Consider the following 17,931-nt stretch of genomic DNA (forward strand, 5'->3'; position numbering starts at 1 on the left):
TTCCACTGATTAGGCCGTCGTGATTGTGGGTGTGCGTTTCACACGGCTTTGTAAACTTTTTTTTATACATAACTTCATTGTTTTTTGGACAATTTGTCGTAATAGTGAAAAAAAAAACTGGTTTTGCATTTCACTCTGTCCTTACAAGAGGGTGAGAAAAATGGCATTTTTATGGAACAATCGCTATTTGGGCCACCTACAATATTAATATACAGTATACCTATTGCATACGCAAAAACCTGAGACTGTGGTGGCAAATCCAGTATTTTTGTGTTGAATTAATATGGAACTTGAAAAGCACTCGGAAAGCGCAGCTACCTCCACCTGCATTGTTCTTCCTAGGTTGTCATACATTTGAACCTAAACTATTCAGATCGCCATGCAACATGGCCATACCATGCCATTACACCCCTAAGCAAAACACTTAAATGGCTCCGGAATCCCGACCGAATTACGGATCACTCCCAAAGTTTAATCGTCGAAATCCATCCATTACTTTTTGAGTTATCTTGCTAACAGACAGACAGACAAACAAACGAACAAACAGACAAACGCCCGGTCCCCGATGAAAACGTATTCCTCCTTGGCGGAGGTAAATAACCTGTATAGCATCAGAGACGGTGGCTTCTGGCCGTGTCATTGGCACACTGCCTGGCCGTCTAAAGTCCCCATCAGATTGCACGCAGCATGCGCAATGAAACTCATTACTTTCAATGGCTTGTGAACTGGTCTGCTAACATACTTCAACTTTGACCGCAAAAGTCTTTTGAGCGGAGCGCAGCGGTAACCACAAACAAAAATCTTTAGAACATTGTGCCAACCAAGAGCAACCTAGCGGTGAGTGCAGTGCATGCCGTGTGCAGTGTGTTTACGCAGTGGCTCCTTGACTGGTGCAGAAGTCCAGAGCTTTGATGGAAATCTTTTGTTATTTTTGTAATTTCCTGCTGTCTTATCTAGCCCACATCTGGGGTGTTTTGAGACTGGGCAGTTATCAAAATGCAGATTGAAGTGTCCTCAATGGGGAAAGTCCAGTTAGCTTAAAAAATACTTAATTGTCTTGTGCCTCCGTCCCACCCAATTAAGCAGTCACTCGGGTGGCACGAGTACAAACGAAACGATCCTCCGGCTCGTTCCCACTGATCTATAAAATAAAGATGGGGCGGCAACAATGGGATAGTCTATCCAGTGATCTGTATAGATCAGTGGGAACGACCCGAAGGACCAAGGAAGGAAGGAAGGCAGGATAGGAAACGGGGGGAACGGGAAAATCATCAAAATGTGTTTCAAACTAGAATATCATTTTCACTTATTCTATGTCCTCATCAGGACACTGACACAGTTAGCGCTAATGTCATGACCCTTTTAGTTGCTTTCTAAATAACTGGGCACCGTGTGAGTGATACATGGTGTTATATTGACATACATAATTGCATACCTGTAAACACACACACACACACACACACACACACATGAAATGCAAAATGCAAATCTTATGATCACTTACACACACGCACATGCAAGTCATATGTTTACACACACACCCACACACACTCCCACAGGCATAAACAAGCCAGTTCTCCTTTTGAACCCCTCTGGGCCTGTGTGCTGGCACTGGCCCAGAAACATTCCAGTTTCCGCTGACTTCTCTCATGACATCATCACTCTCACTCACTCTCAGAACTCCATTCCTTTAACTGTAGAGTAGGAGGACAATACAAGTAAACAGCTGTGTGTGTGTGTGTGTGTGTGTGTGTGTGTGTGTGTGTGTGTGTGTGTGTGTGTGTGTGTGTGTGTGTGTGTGTGTGTGTGTGTGTGTGTGTGTGTGTGTGTGTGTGTGTGTGTGTGTGTGTGTGTGTGTGTGTGTGTGTGTGTGTGTGTGTGTGTGTGTGTGTGTACTTAAAAAATTCATAAACAGTGCAGTGTTTCTAAATAAGCTATTGGTGAACCGTATTAGCTATATTACCTGTGTGTGTGTATTTTTGCAGGAACTGCGTGAGATGGTGAATCTCCCTGAAACACAACCTGACATGTTGATTGACGACTTTCAGGGCATAAATGAGGCCTTAAAAGGTAAATGTGTGTGTGTTTATGTGTAATATGTATATTGATTGCTTAATGTTCTACTGTGTGTGTGTGTGTGCAGTTTGTGTCTAATATTTATATTGATTGCTTAATGGCAATAACTAGTCTTATCTGACATCATGTCATATCAAGCCAATGCTCAGGTGTGCGTGTGTGTGTGTGTTGATTGCTTAATGGCAATAACTTGTACTTTTAGTCTTATCTGACATAGTTTCATATCAAGCCAATGCTCAGCCATAAAACTGCAATGTGTTTGTGCGAGTGAGTTAGTGAGAGCAGTTGTGTTATCAGTGAGCAGTATCAGTATTATAGACGAGAAACAATAGCAATGTCTCGTGTGTGTGTGTGTGAGTGAGTGAGTGAGTGAGAGTAGTTGTGTTATCAGTGAGCAGTATCAGTATTATAGACAATAGGAAACAATGGCAATGTCTCGTGCGTGCTTGTGTGCGCGTAGGTGTAAGATCCCCCAGATAGCGCTGCGATAGCGTATTTCTTGTAAATGGTGTGGTTCCTGGTGTGGTTGCTCGGATGCGACGTGACCTTGGCTTCTGTGTGGATACGAGTGCAGCATCTTCCTGCGGTCACCTCCCATTTATAGCTTTGGAATTCCCAGAAGCATCGTAGTTTGAAGAACTGCTTGAAAATCCTCATTGTTTTGTGTACACAGCTTTTGCGCTCTGTACACAAAACACTAATTCCTTTGATGACATGAAAATAATCGCAACCCCCGCCCCACGAATTCCATCTAAACAACAGGCGGTGTTAGTGCAGGACTGGAGCCCAGGACGGAGGGAAGGGGTCAGGAGCCCAGGACGGAGGGTAGGGGACTGGTCACTGGAGCCCAGGACGGAGGGTAGGGGACTGGTCACTGGAGCCCAGGACGGAGGGTAGGGGACTGGTCACTGGAGCCCAGGACGGAGGGTAGGGGACTGGTCACTGGAGCCCAGGACGGAGGGTAGGGGACTGGTCACTGGAGCCCAGGACGGAGGGAAGGGGTCAGGAGCCCAGGACGGAGGGTAGGGGACTGGAAGGCAGGACGGAGGGAAGGGGACTGGTCACTGGAGCTCAGGACGGAGGGAAGGGATCAGGGAAGGCAGGACGGAGGGTAGGGGACTGGAGGAGATATTGACGGCCCTTGTTATAAATCACTCCTAAAGTTAGATGTGCAGATGTCAAAGTTTGCACTGCCTAAATAAATATTGAGTATATATACTGTTTTGATCCCGCGAAGGAAATTTGGCCTCTGCATTTCACCCAATCCGTGAATTAGTGAAACACACACAGCACACAGTGAGGTGAAGCACACACTAACCCGCAGCGATGAGCTGCCTGCCACAGTGGCACTCGGGGGGGCAGTGAGGGGTTAGGTGCCTTGCTCAAGGGAAGGATGTGGGCATTGGGAGAGCAGTGCTCAACCTCTTCTCCTGCCCACATTTTTCCTACTGTTCGGGGATCGAACCGGCAACCCTTTGGTTACTAGCCCGAAGCCCTAACCAGTAGGCCACAGCTGCCCCACTGCCTTTCAGTCAGCAGGTCCTGTGAAGTTCAGAATGCAGGTGTGACATGACCTGATGGCAACAAGCACATTTATTCAGGTGTATTTGAACAGCACCCCTTCAATTCTATTTAGTGCACACACACACACACACACACACACACACACACACACACACACAGTAGGGCATGAGCTTGTTCGGGTGTACAACTTGTAATGTGTGTTTGTAAGATCACTCGTACAGATAGCCATTAAGATTCATGGTCAGTAGCAAGCGAGGCCTCAGATCTGAAGGCCTCGTGCTGATAGCCCTGTGGTCATGGTGGGGCCTACGCACGCACGCACACACACACACACACACACACACACGCACACACACACACACGCACACGCACACGCCCATCAGCACACTCATATCACACTTGCTTACCACCATTGTACAAGACGTTCCACTCCACAGAGCACAAAGCCTGTCAGGATGCAATCAAACCCCTTGTGTGGCTGCAGCTTTAAACTGCGCATCATTTTGCAATGCAAACAGGAAAACTGCCTCTTATTTGCTAAGCTGTATGGCTTTTTGTATTGTCTCTCTCTCTCTCTCTCTCATTGAAGGAGTGTCCTCAGCTCTCTGCATTTCTGGTTGTGCAAGAGAAAGTCCCAGAAACACGGCGCTTCTTCTTTGGCAATAACTGATCTCCAATTAATTTTTCCACTGTGAACAGAAAGAACATTTTACTGGAGGAAAGCCAGCTCTCACACTTTTATTCTCACAAACACAGTTGCACACGACACACAGACACAGACACACTCACTCTCACAGACACACACACACACACACACACATACAATTCAAACAATTTGACAAAGCTGGTCTTCCCAGTAACTGTTAAGTTTCATTTTGAGTGTTTTTCCATTGATGCTGCCAAGAGTGAAACAAAGCCAAGTGCAAGACCTACGCCTCCTATTTAGCTGCACAGCCACAGATGGATGTTACAAATGGTATTTATGGCTCTGATCCGGTGGAGACACTGATGCCACCATAGCAGAGATGTAAATGTCCGGCTTCAAAAAGTAAAAGACCTACCATTCACTTATTCAGCTTATTCTAATTAGCACAACTCTTAAAGAGGAACTATGCAGGATTGGCGATTTCATCTCTGGTTTCGGTTTCGTTTTTCGTTTTCGCTCGTTTTATGCTTGCATATTTCTCTGCAGAGCTTCCCAGACAGCTTTAGCGTGTATATTTATACATATAGGCTATACATAATATAAATTGCAAGCGTGGTTCTTCTTGTTCCTTACGCGTCTCAGACTTCCAGATGTAACTGCAAGGTTGCAATAGCGGATAGGGACACTGGGGGCGGGAGGAAATATTACTGTTTTCGATGAAACTGGTCAGTCAAGCAAAACAACGATTTCTGAGCGATTTTATGACTATGAAAAAGTTGCATAGGGTCTCTTTAAGCCAGGTAGATCAGCTAATTAGTGATATCACCTGTGTTAAGCACACAGGTAGGACCACTACATGGCAGGATTTTGCCTTCTGAAGCTGGACCTTTACATCTCTGTACCATAGCGCCACCTGTTGGCCTTAAAAGAGCTGCACTACAAGCTCTCTATCTCTCTCAATATACTCTTTCTATCTATCTCTCTCTCCAACATACTCTGACAACAAACTGTCTGAAGGCTGATGGCAAAAGTCCAAAATTGACAGACACTTGCATATGGAAAAAAAAACACTTTCCTTAAAGCAATACTAAAGCACTTTTCCTCTGACACAAGAATGATGTCTGACTTCTAGCATTTCTACAGCTGCCACTGATTGTATCAGTGTTAAAGCAGCACTAAAGCACTTTTCCTCTGTCGCACACACACTATTTGTTTACCCAGCAAATAACTATCCACAGACAAGGTAGAGTATGTTGCATGATTTTATGAAGGTGACATGGGAGCAAGTCAAAATTGTAGTTTGTCATGTCTCATTCCATCTTACTACAGAACCGCTACCCAATCTGGTAAACTTACATACCGTAGTGCAGTTATAGCCGATAGAGGCCCGCGAAGTGAATGCAGAAGTGCTGTTCACCCTGTTACGAGTTGATGAACCACTGAAATGATTTTAGGAACATTATTTTAAGGTACAAAAACTCTTTAGTGTTGCTTTAACAAGACTGGCACACCAGGAAAATGTCCTGAATTCCCCAGAAGGCCAGTCTGTGAGCATAAGCCTTTCTTCCCAGGGTCTCGGATGCTTTGCTTTAGGAGAGATTTGATCTGAGTCTCAGTAAGAATCAGAGGCTTAATGACCGGCATGGCCTGTAGGGTTCAGAGCTGTTTGGAGACACTTATAACATGTAATGCTCACGTCATAGTTGGTTTGTTACAACTGGTGTTTATACGTCTGTGTTTGCAGTTGCGTATAAGATCTATTGTGTTTGCAGTTGCATATGTGATCTGTTATGACTGATCTGTTATGGTCAGTGATGCTGAACGTGTGGGTTGAGACCCACAGCCAGGAGGGCAGAATCTCTTGGGGGTTGCTAGCTTGTGTGGAAAAAAAAAAATCTACAGTAAACCATCACTTTATTTAATTACCATTTCTAACACATACAGTATGAACAGCGTTGTGTGGGTCACACTAGGCAGCCTGTACACTGTGGGCCTTTTGTGGGCCGATCATTTTATGTCTCGATAATGTAGGCATCAAATGTAGGCACGACTCAAAAAAAGGTTGATAAAGAACCACTGGTCTATCTATTCATGGGTTTCATCTGGTCCCTTTCCACAGGTGTATAAAATCAATGCATCTAGATTATGAATGCAGACTGCATGGAGCTTGATTAATACACCTGTGGAAAGGGACCTGATGAAGCCCATGTATAGACATCTGAAGTTCGCCTACAAAAAGGATCCAAAGCTGCCATCTTTGCCCATATAAGGACATCCGGGAGTTAATTGAAGCTAACTGCCTATGGCAAGTTGCAATGGAAGTTAGCTTTGGGGTAGCAAAGATCAAAGTGTGCCGGCGTCTTCACCTGCCGAAGATCACAGTATCCACTAGAAGGCAGTGGACAAAACTGTGTGGTGAAAAACGTCTGCATTTCAAATGTCATCATCCCCGCGAGAGTTTAACAGGTGCGATTATTGAAAATCCCCATGTTATTTTCCCATAGAAAAAATCTCAAGATACCGGATCTCCTTATTTGGGCAAAGATGGTGGCTTTTTTGTAGGCGAACTTCAGAGGTCTATAGGCTGATGGATGGCGTGCTATGAGTTGCATGGCGTGTCAGTTGGTATGACAGTTGGTCACGTCAGGCGTGCATGTGGGTGGAAGCTCAATACCACATTCTGTCTGACATGATTTGTTTTTTTTTACCCAGTTTGTCCGGTTGGCTTTGAATGAAACTGGAGTGTGACTTCTGAAAGCATCCTTAAGCCCTCTGGTCCTACATTATAGACATGCCCTATATTCATCCCCATTAATTATGTTTCTGTGTCACTGAATAGAAATCCCTGCTTTTCATTTGCAATCCAGTAATGAATGGAATTTACGAGTGTGTCTGCCAGTCACACCTAAAGGTGTGATCATCTGTTGATAAGTATGTTGCCACCCACTTAATCAGGGGTATTTCTTTGTGTGTGTGTGTGTGTGCACGTGTGTGTGTTTACACGTGCGTGTGTGTGCGTGTGTGCGTGTGTGTGTGTGTGTGTGTGTGTGTGCGTGTGTGTGTACACGTGCATGTGCGTGTGTGTGTGCGTGCGTTTGCAGACCTGCCACGGCCCAGGAAGAGACTGACGGAGCTGATGCTGAAGGCGCTGAAGGAGCAGGCAGCTAAAGAGGCGCACAGGAAGTGGGGTTTCCGTTTCCTGCGCAGCCCTCAAGAGGTTCTGGCCAGCACAGATGGCACACGAGCCGCCGCCATCCGATTGGCTCTCAACAGACTGGAGGTCAGAGAGCACCACTGCTGTGGTCACTCACTCACTCACTCACTCACTGACTCACTAAGCTATGCACTCAGTCAGTCACTCACTCACTCACTCACTAAGCTATGCACTCACTCACTCACTAAGCTATGCACTCACTCACTCACTCACTCACTTACTCACTCACTCACTAAGCTATGCACTCACTCACTCATTCACTCACTCACTCACTCACTCACTCACTCACTGAGCTATGCACTCACTCACTCACTAAGCTATGCACTCACTCACTTAGCTATGCACTCACTCACGCACTCACTCACTCACTCACTCACTCACTCACTCACTCACTCACTCACTCACTCACTCACTCACTCACTCACTCATTCATTCATTCTAAGCTATGCATTCACTCACTCACTGAGCTATGCACTCACTCACTCACTCACTCACTAAGCTATGCACTCACTCACTCACTCACTCACTAAGCTATGCACTCACTCACTCACTTAGCTATGCACTCACTCACTCACTAAGCTATGCACTCACTCACTCACTCACTCACTCACTCACTCACTCACTAAGCTATGCATTCACTCACTCACTGAGCTATGCACTCACTCACTCACTCACTCACTGAGCTATGCATTCACTCACTCATTCACTCACTCGCTCACTTACTAAGCTATGCACTCACTCACTCACTCACTCACACACATACTCACTCACTAAGCTATGCATTCACTCACTCACACTCACTCATTCACACACTCACTCTCACTCACTCACTCACTTACTAAGCTATGCACTCACTCACTCACTCACTCACTCATTCACACACTCACTCACTCACTCACTAAGCTATGCATTCACTCACTAAGCTATGCACTCACTCACTCACTCATTCACTCACTCACTCGCTCACTCACTGAGCTATGCATTCACTCACTCATTCACTTACTAAGCTATTCACTCACTCACTCACATAGATAATGTAGCGGAGTATCACTATTGACTGTTCATAAGAGGTCAGGCAGACAGTGAGCCTGCCAGCAGTAATGACCATAATGGCAGCGGTTTATCAGTGTGTGTTTTAAGTGTTTGAAGTTTGAAGCACAATGCTCTCAGACGCCTTGATGTCAGATCCAAGTCAGATCCACTATTATACTGTAGTGTTAGCTTGGTATAAGGAGGGGCACAAAAGGGATTTTAAGGGGGGGGGGGGTTATTGTATCTCAATGGGACTTTCCTGGACAATTAAAGGGTAGGCTCTCGGGTTTGGAGCCGGTCTCAAAAGGCCTATTCGGACGGGATTAGTTTTATAGGGGGACGTAGAGTAATGCAGGTTTATCATATGACCTCTGTAATATAAATGTCCAATTCGGACGGGACTAGATATCGCTGTCCTTTTACTTGACATGGGAGGAGTAACTACGTTTACGTTCTGCCGTCACATCTTCGTCGCCGTGCACGTGATACTTTGCGTCAGGTACGTGCGGCACCCCATAAAACTAATCCCGTCCGAATAGGCCTAACGTCAGAGAGAGAGAGAGAAAAGGCCTATTCGGACGGGATTAGTTTTATGGGGTGACATCAGGTAAAGTAATAATTACCAGGTAATGTAGTCCCGTCCGGACGCGCCATGTCAGTAAACATAACGGAGTATGTCGGTGACATTTACAGACACTTTTACCTTCCGTAAAACGGTCCGGAGAAATTACCTTAGGTAATATTAATCCCGTGCGAACGCGACCCTCTGTAAAGATGTCTGTAATATTTCGTCACATCCTGATTTGAAAACGATTCCACCAAGCACAAGAACGTCTGCAAGGCGTCTTGCAGATGTGTTCGAAAGGTCTGCCGGACGGCTGCAAGATGTATTCTAGAGAGCGTTTGCTCATCTGGCAGACGTATCTGATAGGCCTACGTCTTGCTAAGTTCTTCAAACAGCGTTTAGCAGCCGTATCCCAGATGCTCATCAATACGTCATAATAGGACATCCATCTCCCTAACGTCTTACAAAGATCTTATAAAGGTATTAAATATGATAAAGATCTAGAACTACGACACACATTCTCAGTGAGATGCCGCCGCTGTTTGTAAGATCAAAATAAGACGTTCTAATTGGAACGCGATGTAATTAAGCTGTTCAGATCTTTTCCAGGCGTCTCGGAGACGTATTTGTCTCTATTTGTGCTTACTATGCATAGTCTGAATGAAAACATAACATGCTGTGCAGCTCCTAATAGGATGTTAGCTAGTTTGCCTAATAGCTTGATATTGTTAGCCATTTCAAACTACTTATGGCATAACATAAAGCTAACGTTTGCTAGTTTAACCAACTTGTGTAGTCTTTCAAATGAATCAAATCTGAAAATACCGCACGTACCTGACGCAAAGTATTACGTGCACGGCGACGAAGATGTGACGGCAGTACGTAAACGTTTACTCCTCCCATGTCAAGTAAAATGACAGAGATGTCTAGTCCCGTCCGAATTGGACATTTATATTACAGAGGTCATATGATAAACCTGCATTACTCTACGTCCCCCCATAAAACGAATCCCGTTCGAATAGGCCTAAAGAGAGAGCGAAAAGAAAGTAAAAATCTGCACACCAGGAGAGCTCCCAATACAGTTCCTTTTCTTAATTATTCAGTTACGTTTCAGGCTTTTAATAGCCTGGCTCCTAACAACGTACTTCCGCTCATTTACATCTCTCTAAATACTCCGTCTGGTATAACTTGATTCAGCTTTGTTTACTCCGGCAAGTCTCCAGGCTAGGCTTTTGCAGCCCTTCTTAACACTTTACAGATGTGCGTGTGTAACTTAACACTTTACAGATGTATATGGTTAAACTTAAGGAGGCCCAGTGGATAACCGAGTTCCTGGTACACATCAGACATGAATTCCTGGAACACTCAGAGGCCCAGTGTGGATTTGATTATTTTTCGTCAGAGATGGAGATTTCTGTTCGGCAGAGCCACCGAGATCTTGCGAGACATTTCTGTGGTTTAGATTGAGTTGCGATCTCGAACTGATTCTACGTGTATACAGACTATTCCAAAGTTTACAGACTGATTGGTGCTTCGTTTTATGTGTAGACACCTAGAGCAAGCTGCTGACGAGGTTTGCCGCTGTTTTGAGCAATGTTAGTGGTTTAAAAATGCGATTTTGAAAGCGTGTGGCTCTAATCCCCATGCTAACCCACTGTTTGCAATTTTGGGCTGTCGCTCCTGCTCGTGCTAGCTCTGTACTGCGTCATGAGCGAAAATTACTTCCTCCACGGCTTAGTTGATGTATTTTTATTCAGAAAATAGCTTTATTTTCAATTTCCGCCAAACTTACACTTTAATGTGGTCTTGTTTCTTTTAACGTGCATAGAGCACTGTCCTGCGGCTTATACACAATGCGGCTAATACACAGGAAATTACTGTAATTTTACCGTTGTTGTGTGTTGTGTGTCTGTGTGTGCAGGGGTCGGGGGACGGGGCGCGCGCGGTGCCCACCGGGGAGGTGGAGGAGGTGCCGTGTGGCGTTATCATCAGTAGCATCGGCTACAAGAGCCTACCCATCGACCCCGCCGTGCCCTTTGACCTCCGCAGAGCCATCATCCCCAACAACATGGGCCGCGTCCAGGACACGTCAGGTACAGTATGTCGGAAAATGCGTAGGGGGGAAAAAACCTGCGACCTGACGAAGACCTGAGTGGTCGAAACGTTGCACTTTGCCATTAAAGCGGGAGCATGTAAGACAGTGTACGGATATTTTTCCTTTGACGATGTTTGTGCTCATATCCAGCACCTGTCGGGATTATATAGATGTACGTACATTCCTATACTACAAATGTGTTTAGTTTAGTTTTCGTGAATGTGAACCTTGTACATTCACATTCCGATGACGCCTCACATGATTCCATTGGATTCTGATTGGATTCCGTTTCTCTTGCTGCAGGCCTGTACTGCAGTGGCTGGGTGAAGAGAGGTCCCACCGGTGTCATAGCAACCACTATGAACGATAGCTTTGACACAGGACGCGTGTTGCTTCAAGATCTGGACTCGGGAGCCATCAACTTCTCTGAGGCAAAGCCTGGAGCGCAGGGTATAGCGCCCCTACTGGAGAAGAGAGGTATGAGCACTATCACCACAACCGGAGATACTAGTCTGGATCCTATCAGTTCCCTTTCTGATTTCTGATGGGTGCTGCAATGCTTGAATTAAGGCCCACTCTGGCAAAAATAAACACCATGCACTCTGTCTTTTGGATGCACTATGCAGTGTATAATACTGTCCCACACAAACTAATGCTAGTTTGATTTTTGGCCAAAAACAACATGCTAATTTAATGGCACACAACACTGCACTACACACACAAACACTGATAGGGGTAGCACAAAGATCAGGAAGTTCTCAGCACATTTATTCCTTAAAGTCACACTGTTTACGTGAACCTTCTAAAAATAGAAGAAAAAGCCTTATTCTAGGTCAACTTCCTCTGGGAATTCCATGACCCATAGGAACCCTGAAGGTGAAACAGCAGACAGCCTGACACACACCCCCTTCCCCTGCACATGCCAAAGCATTAGCACACAGGACGACACACGCCTCTGACACCTGTATACCAAAAACATGACGACATCAGCACACATGCTCACCCCACCTGCACATCACAAAGCCCCAAAACATCAGGGCGCACCACACCCCTCCCCTGATCCCTGCAGACACAAAAAAAGACAAGAGACAAAAATCCCTCCTTTATACTGAAGCAATGGTGGCTTTGCAAATAGAAATCTCCATCTATGAAAATAAAAATAATTAAATCCACACATCCATCTGGAGTTTCCCACTGGGGCTCCTTATCGCCCACACACACACACACACACTTTGGAATAGTGTGCTTCCTCTGCTATTCGGCTTCCTTCCCAATTCCATACACAAAATAAATATGTTTATTTATTATATTGCCAAAAGTATTGGGTCACCTGCTTTGACCCCCATATGAACTTCAATCACACCCTATTCTTAATCCATAGGGTTAAATACGATGTCAGTCCACCCTTTGCAGCTATAACAGCTTCAACTCTTCTGGGAAGAAGTAGGAATCATGTATAATTAGTGTTCTTCCTAAACATCCTAAATGACCTACAGGGAGGCAGGAAGAGGGAAGATTGTCATAACAAAGTTATGTGATCACTGATATTGTTAGGCTATAGTCATCAGAAGATAGTCTGGCTATCACCATACTTAGATCAATCTTTTACGAGCACTTTATTTCTACTGCACAAGAGGCCTGATCAATGGGCATAGTTTGAATGACTCATACACTTTTGGATAGTCCTTCAACCACTCAGGCCAAAGATTGTGGGTGCGCCTTTTGGATAAGCTAGTTTGAGATTGGACCCAGAGGATGTGGACAGGAAGTAGGTTTCCAGCCTGAGCAGCAGGGCGAAATCCAAATCGCCGGCATGTCCGGCGGGGTTTACCCAGCCTAATCAGAAGAGCATCCTTGTTGAGGAACTGTTAGGTGACTCACTGACATTCTAAACTTTCTCCAGTAATTGATGAGGGGTTTATACTTTCATGTCAATCTCTGATCTGGTTTCATGTTCCTATAATTCTTTGTTCGTGTTTTTTTGTGTGTGTTTTTGTTTTGTGTGTTTATGTTTGTGTGTGTGTGTGTGTGTGTGTGTGTATGTGTGTACGTGTGTGTGTGCTGCAGGGGTGCGTCCTGTGGGATTTCATGACTGGGAGAAGATAAACGGCGAGGAGGTGCGGAGAGGAGCGGTGCAGGGGAAACCCAGAGAGAAGATGCTGGACGTGCAGGAAATGCTCTCCGTCGCCTGGACCTGAGGACGGCCCAGAAACCGCTCGCAAACATCGCAAAAACATCACACAAATGTCTCAAAAGACAGCCCTCAAACTCCTCAGAACATCACACAAACATCTGAAAACAACACACGCAAATGTCTGAAAACACTGCACTCAAATATCTCACAATAATGCACACAAATGTCTCAAAACAACTGTCTCAAAACACCACACAAACATCTCAAAAACATCACACAAATGTCTCCCACAAACTCAAAACATCCCACAAACATTTGAAAACAACAACACACACAAATGTCTCAAAACACTGCACACAAATGTCTCAAAACACTGTACACAAACATCTCAATAACATCACACTAACATCTCAAAACACTTTACGCAAACGTCTCAAAACACAGAACACAACTGTCTCAAAACACTGCACACATAAGTCTCAAAACTACAAATTATTCGGATAGCACCTCACTCTAGCACAGACCTAATCTGGGTCTGGTGAAACCTGAATACTTGGATCCTTACCAAGTCTCAATGGTTGGAATGAAATCAGTCAAATTGCCTTTAAAATACTACCTGTGGATTTTCATTCTAACTTACTTGATACTTGAATACTTGATGCCATACAGTTAATACGATTACAGTTAATGTTTGATTTCTGGAGCTTCAGATTGGTTCAAATTGAAAGTCAGAGAAGGCCAATCCTGCAGACAGTCCACAAAGCACAACTGTGTAATTAGACAACTGTGCATAGTGAAACAGTGTGTGTGTGTGTGTGTGTGTGTGTGTGTGTGTGTGTGTGTGTGTGTGTGTGTGTGTGTGTGTGTGTGTGTGTGTGTGTGTGTGTGTGTGTGTGTGTGTGTGTGTGTGTGTGTGTCACATAAATCCTGCTCTGCCCTTTCACATGTGGACCAGAAGCCAGGTCAGGCTCGTACCAAAGCTGCTCATTGTGTTTGTTATAGCTGTTGTATTACATTATGTATAATATATACTCTTATTGTTGGAGCAGTTCAATTGCATTATACAATTGTAAATGCAAATCAATGGTAGTCGCTTTGATGGTACTCTTGTAAAAACCAGAAAAGCAGTACAACAAACTGCAGAAACTGACTGAATATGGCAAAATGTACCATGGAGGCGTCCATTTCTGTAGGTATGCACTGTTGAATCATAGACATGCTTGCTTGCTATATTTTTAAATGTGTACTATTTCTGCTGGAGCAGCAATTATTATTGAATTGCAGAAATGCAGTATCTTGGGTGAAAATGTTAAATTTTTGTAAATTTAGATTTGAGTAAATATTATTATATTATCATTAAATATCATGCCAGTTTTTAATCATACTTGTTTGTCACTGGGTTTTGCTTATTATGTATGTTATCAGGATCACAAGAGCACTTACACTGGACTGGCACAGCAGCAGACAGAGAGACCGACACACAGATAACACACACACAAACACACACACACACACACACACACACACACACACACACACACACACACACACACACACACGGAACAAACAACACAGATAATGCAGACAGACACAACACAGACAGACAAACGCACAAACAACACTCAAAACACAGACAGGCATACAGACAGACAAACACACAAACAACACTCAACACAGATGGACAGACACAGACAAACAACACAGACACACACACACAGGAGTAGCTGGAGAAGCTCTGAGATGTGCTCCCCACTGTCTGTGTCTTGCACTGCTATTGAATTTAATTTAATCTGACCACAAACACTGTTATTTTACATCGCTTTGTGTGTTATCTTATCTGTCCAGTGCCAAAATAAAAATGTTATACTTGCACCGACACTGACACAGACATTTGTATTTCCTGGCTACTGTTCTGTGTTACGGAGTCAGCCATATCACTGCTGACAGAGTGAGGTCACCATCGCTTGACCTGAGGGCCGTGGCAAAGTCAAACTCCAAACCGAAATTAGGCGACAAATGAAGACGACATGAATGTGGAAGTTCCAAATGGTCCTACAGACATAAGCTACATTTGACCTAATTTTCCCTTGCACTCAACACATTCTTTCATGTACGTTCTGCAGTATTACCTAGTTAAACATGGCAGACTATATAGCCTAATAGAATGAATGGTACAATACAGGCTGCCAACCAACAATTTCAGAACGGTTACGTAGCCTATAGCGTTCCAGAATCTTCTGTTTTTTTTAGAACGGGAGATGAATACATGAGTTGGACTAACCACAACTAGGCCTACCCACGCAAGCTGTAAAGCTATTAACCAGATATACACCAATTCCGAGTGGAAATATATTTGAATTAGAGTATTTTGGCAAATGAAAATATTGGCCAAATATTATTGTCTGGCGGAGAATAACACATTATCCTTTCCTTCCTTCCCCTTCGCGAGGGTGGTGACGTAGGCTATGCCAACATCAGGGTGGTGGAATCAAAGGTCCTTGATTAGTGATGCTTGGCCCTCTCTGGTGAAATTCCCGGCCGTTATCTTTTCCTGAGGGGCGTACGCCTGGAGTAGTAAGATGAAGCTGGAGATTTAAAAGGGGTTTTCTGTTGCAAAACATCTACAGGCCAACAGATTGTTGAAATTGATTCATCAGGGTTTTTTCCTTGTGTGTGTGCTCGGGTCGGGACGATGCTGTGGTGGAGGCACAACAGTGATGTATATTTCTTATCTTATCTGATTGCCAGGTCTGAATACCTTCACTTGAAGCACCTAAAAGGCATTTTTGCTCTATTTCACAAAATCTTAATTTACAGTATTTTTTCCTCAGTCGATTCTGTCTATTTTTCGGATCAGAATTCTCAGAAGTGCTACTTCAGCCGCCACACCATCGAGTTACTTGGGCACATCAGAGAGGCAATATTTCTGTACATTTGACGTGCAGTTAATCCACTGCAAAGTCATTTGAACAAATTGTTTTTTCACAGCAATTCAATTTGACACAATCAAGGCATGATTGACAATATTGAAATAATTGAGCAATGAAATCATGTGACCCCTACCCAAACTATTTCTAAAATCATCATGAACAGCTGTTTATATACCTCTGGTCGGCCTAGTTACTCTTAATGATAAACGATAACAACTCTGTTCTGTTGTATGGCCCTGTGTGTTCTTCAAGACGGTGTTCACACAAACAGGTAACAGACAGAGGCGGACATCCCGGGTTCAGAAAGCCCTGCAGAGTATTTGATCCAACCATTAAGTAAACCAGCTCATCCTAATTAGCTGCCAGGTAGATTAGTTAATTAGTGATATCATCTGTGTTAAGTGCACAGGTAGAAAGAATATAAGGCAGGACTTTTCCTTTCTGGAACCAGGAATGTCCGCCTATGGTAACAGGTCTGTGTCTGTCTGATCACATGCCCTGACAGACTCTGGGTGCTTTGGACTGAGAACTTTGGCCCAGTTACACACCTAGGCCGTAAAATAACACAGTAATTTAATGTGTGTGTGCTGCGTGCAGGTACACATTCCTCTCCCTAGATCCACAGTAGCTTACTGACAAGTACTGTCTCTTAGTGGATTTAAGACAGTCTCATCAGTAGTCTGGCAGATGGACAGCTTGAGCTTGCAAATACAAGCCACTCCTGTGGGAATCAAAACCACTCCTTAATGGAAAATATTTTGTGGAATTGAAGTGTGATGACAGTACTTTGTCATGTTCACTGAACTATGATGAAATCGAAGCAAAACTGTCAAAGTCAAGGTTGATTTTCAGATAATGTGACGCCCTCAGGCATTTTTGAGTAAAAGTTGGCAAACAGACATTTCTGGGGGTGTTTTCCCTGCTGAATTCATTTGTGCTGCTTGTCAAGCTGCATCTCTTATGTGAAACTCAGTAGAGTGCAAACTCAGAGATGACCTTTAAAATGTCAGGAAATTCCATATTTTCAGGCCTGATAAGAGTTCAGACGTGGAGCCTGATTTCAGGCTTGATCTCGGCCATGTACGATGTCAAGAAAGGCTATTCTCTATCTATATTGTCTTTGAATGTATTTGATCATTTCAGGCACAGATAATTTCCTGTCTAGCAGCGCTGTATTTTACAACTGAACATCATGCGTGACCTCAATTAAAGAGTGTAGAAAGTTTATTTAGGTGGGAATTAAGATAAGATACATTACAATGTAGTCATGAACATGTCTGTTAAATCTGATAGACAAGAAGACAACAGCCGCAAAGTGCTCCTCACGGATGGACACTGCATTGGCAACTCCCAAGTTGACCAATGGCCATGTGTGAGAGACTGGTGAAGCAATGGTATCGTTAACGAAACCATGATTTCATCATGATTATGTTGATTTTCTCTTGACCAATGTCTGTGTTGACCAATGTCTGTGTTGACCGATGACTCTACCACATGCAGAAAACTTGTCTTGCAACCTCTTGACATGTGGCACAGTCATTGGTCGGGTTTCCCAGATTCGTTAAGAAGCTCTTAAGTGCTAAGAACTTCTTAGGAGCGTTCTTAGAACATTCTTAGAGCGCTCCTAAGAAGTTCTTAGCACTTAAGAGCTTCTTAACGAATCTGGGAAACCCGGCCATTTTCAGTCAGAACATATTGGGCCGTGTTTCCCTGAT

General features: G+C 44.1%; 1 protein-coding gene across 2 annotated transcripts in view; it reads left to right on the top strand.

The window, feature by feature from the left end:
* fdxr (ferredoxin reductase) overlaps positions 1-15,164 on the top strand; it is a 29,173-nt gene extending 14,009 nt beyond the window's left edge. Inside the window, exons 9-14 of one of the 2 annotated variants that reach the window (XM_062532380.1) lie at positions 1,986-2,070; positions 7,348-7,526; positions 10,979-11,150; positions 11,456-11,629; positions 13,220-13,377; positions 13,527-15,164. In XM_062532380.1, coding sequence (XP_062388364.1) covers positions 1,986-2,070; positions 7,348-7,526; positions 10,979-11,150; positions 11,456-11,629; positions 13,220-13,350 — 741 coding nt within the window. In that variant the 3' untranslated portion in view covers positions 13,351-13,377; positions 13,527-15,164. Of the gene's footprint in view, positions 1-1,985; positions 2,071-7,347; positions 7,527-10,978; positions 11,151-11,455; positions 11,630-13,219 lie in introns of both variants that reach the window. The other variant, XM_062532379.1, reaches the window with a different exon arrangement.
* The last annotated feature ends 2,767 nt before the right edge of the window (positions 15,165-17,931 follow it).

Source organism: Sardina pilchardus, chromosome 3 (genome assembly GCF_963854185.1).
Source record: "Sardina pilchardus chromosome 3, fSarPil1.1, whole genome shotgun sequence".
Lineage (NCBI taxonomy): Eukaryota > Metazoa > Chordata > Actinopteri > Clupeiformes > Clupeidae > Sardina > Sardina pilchardus.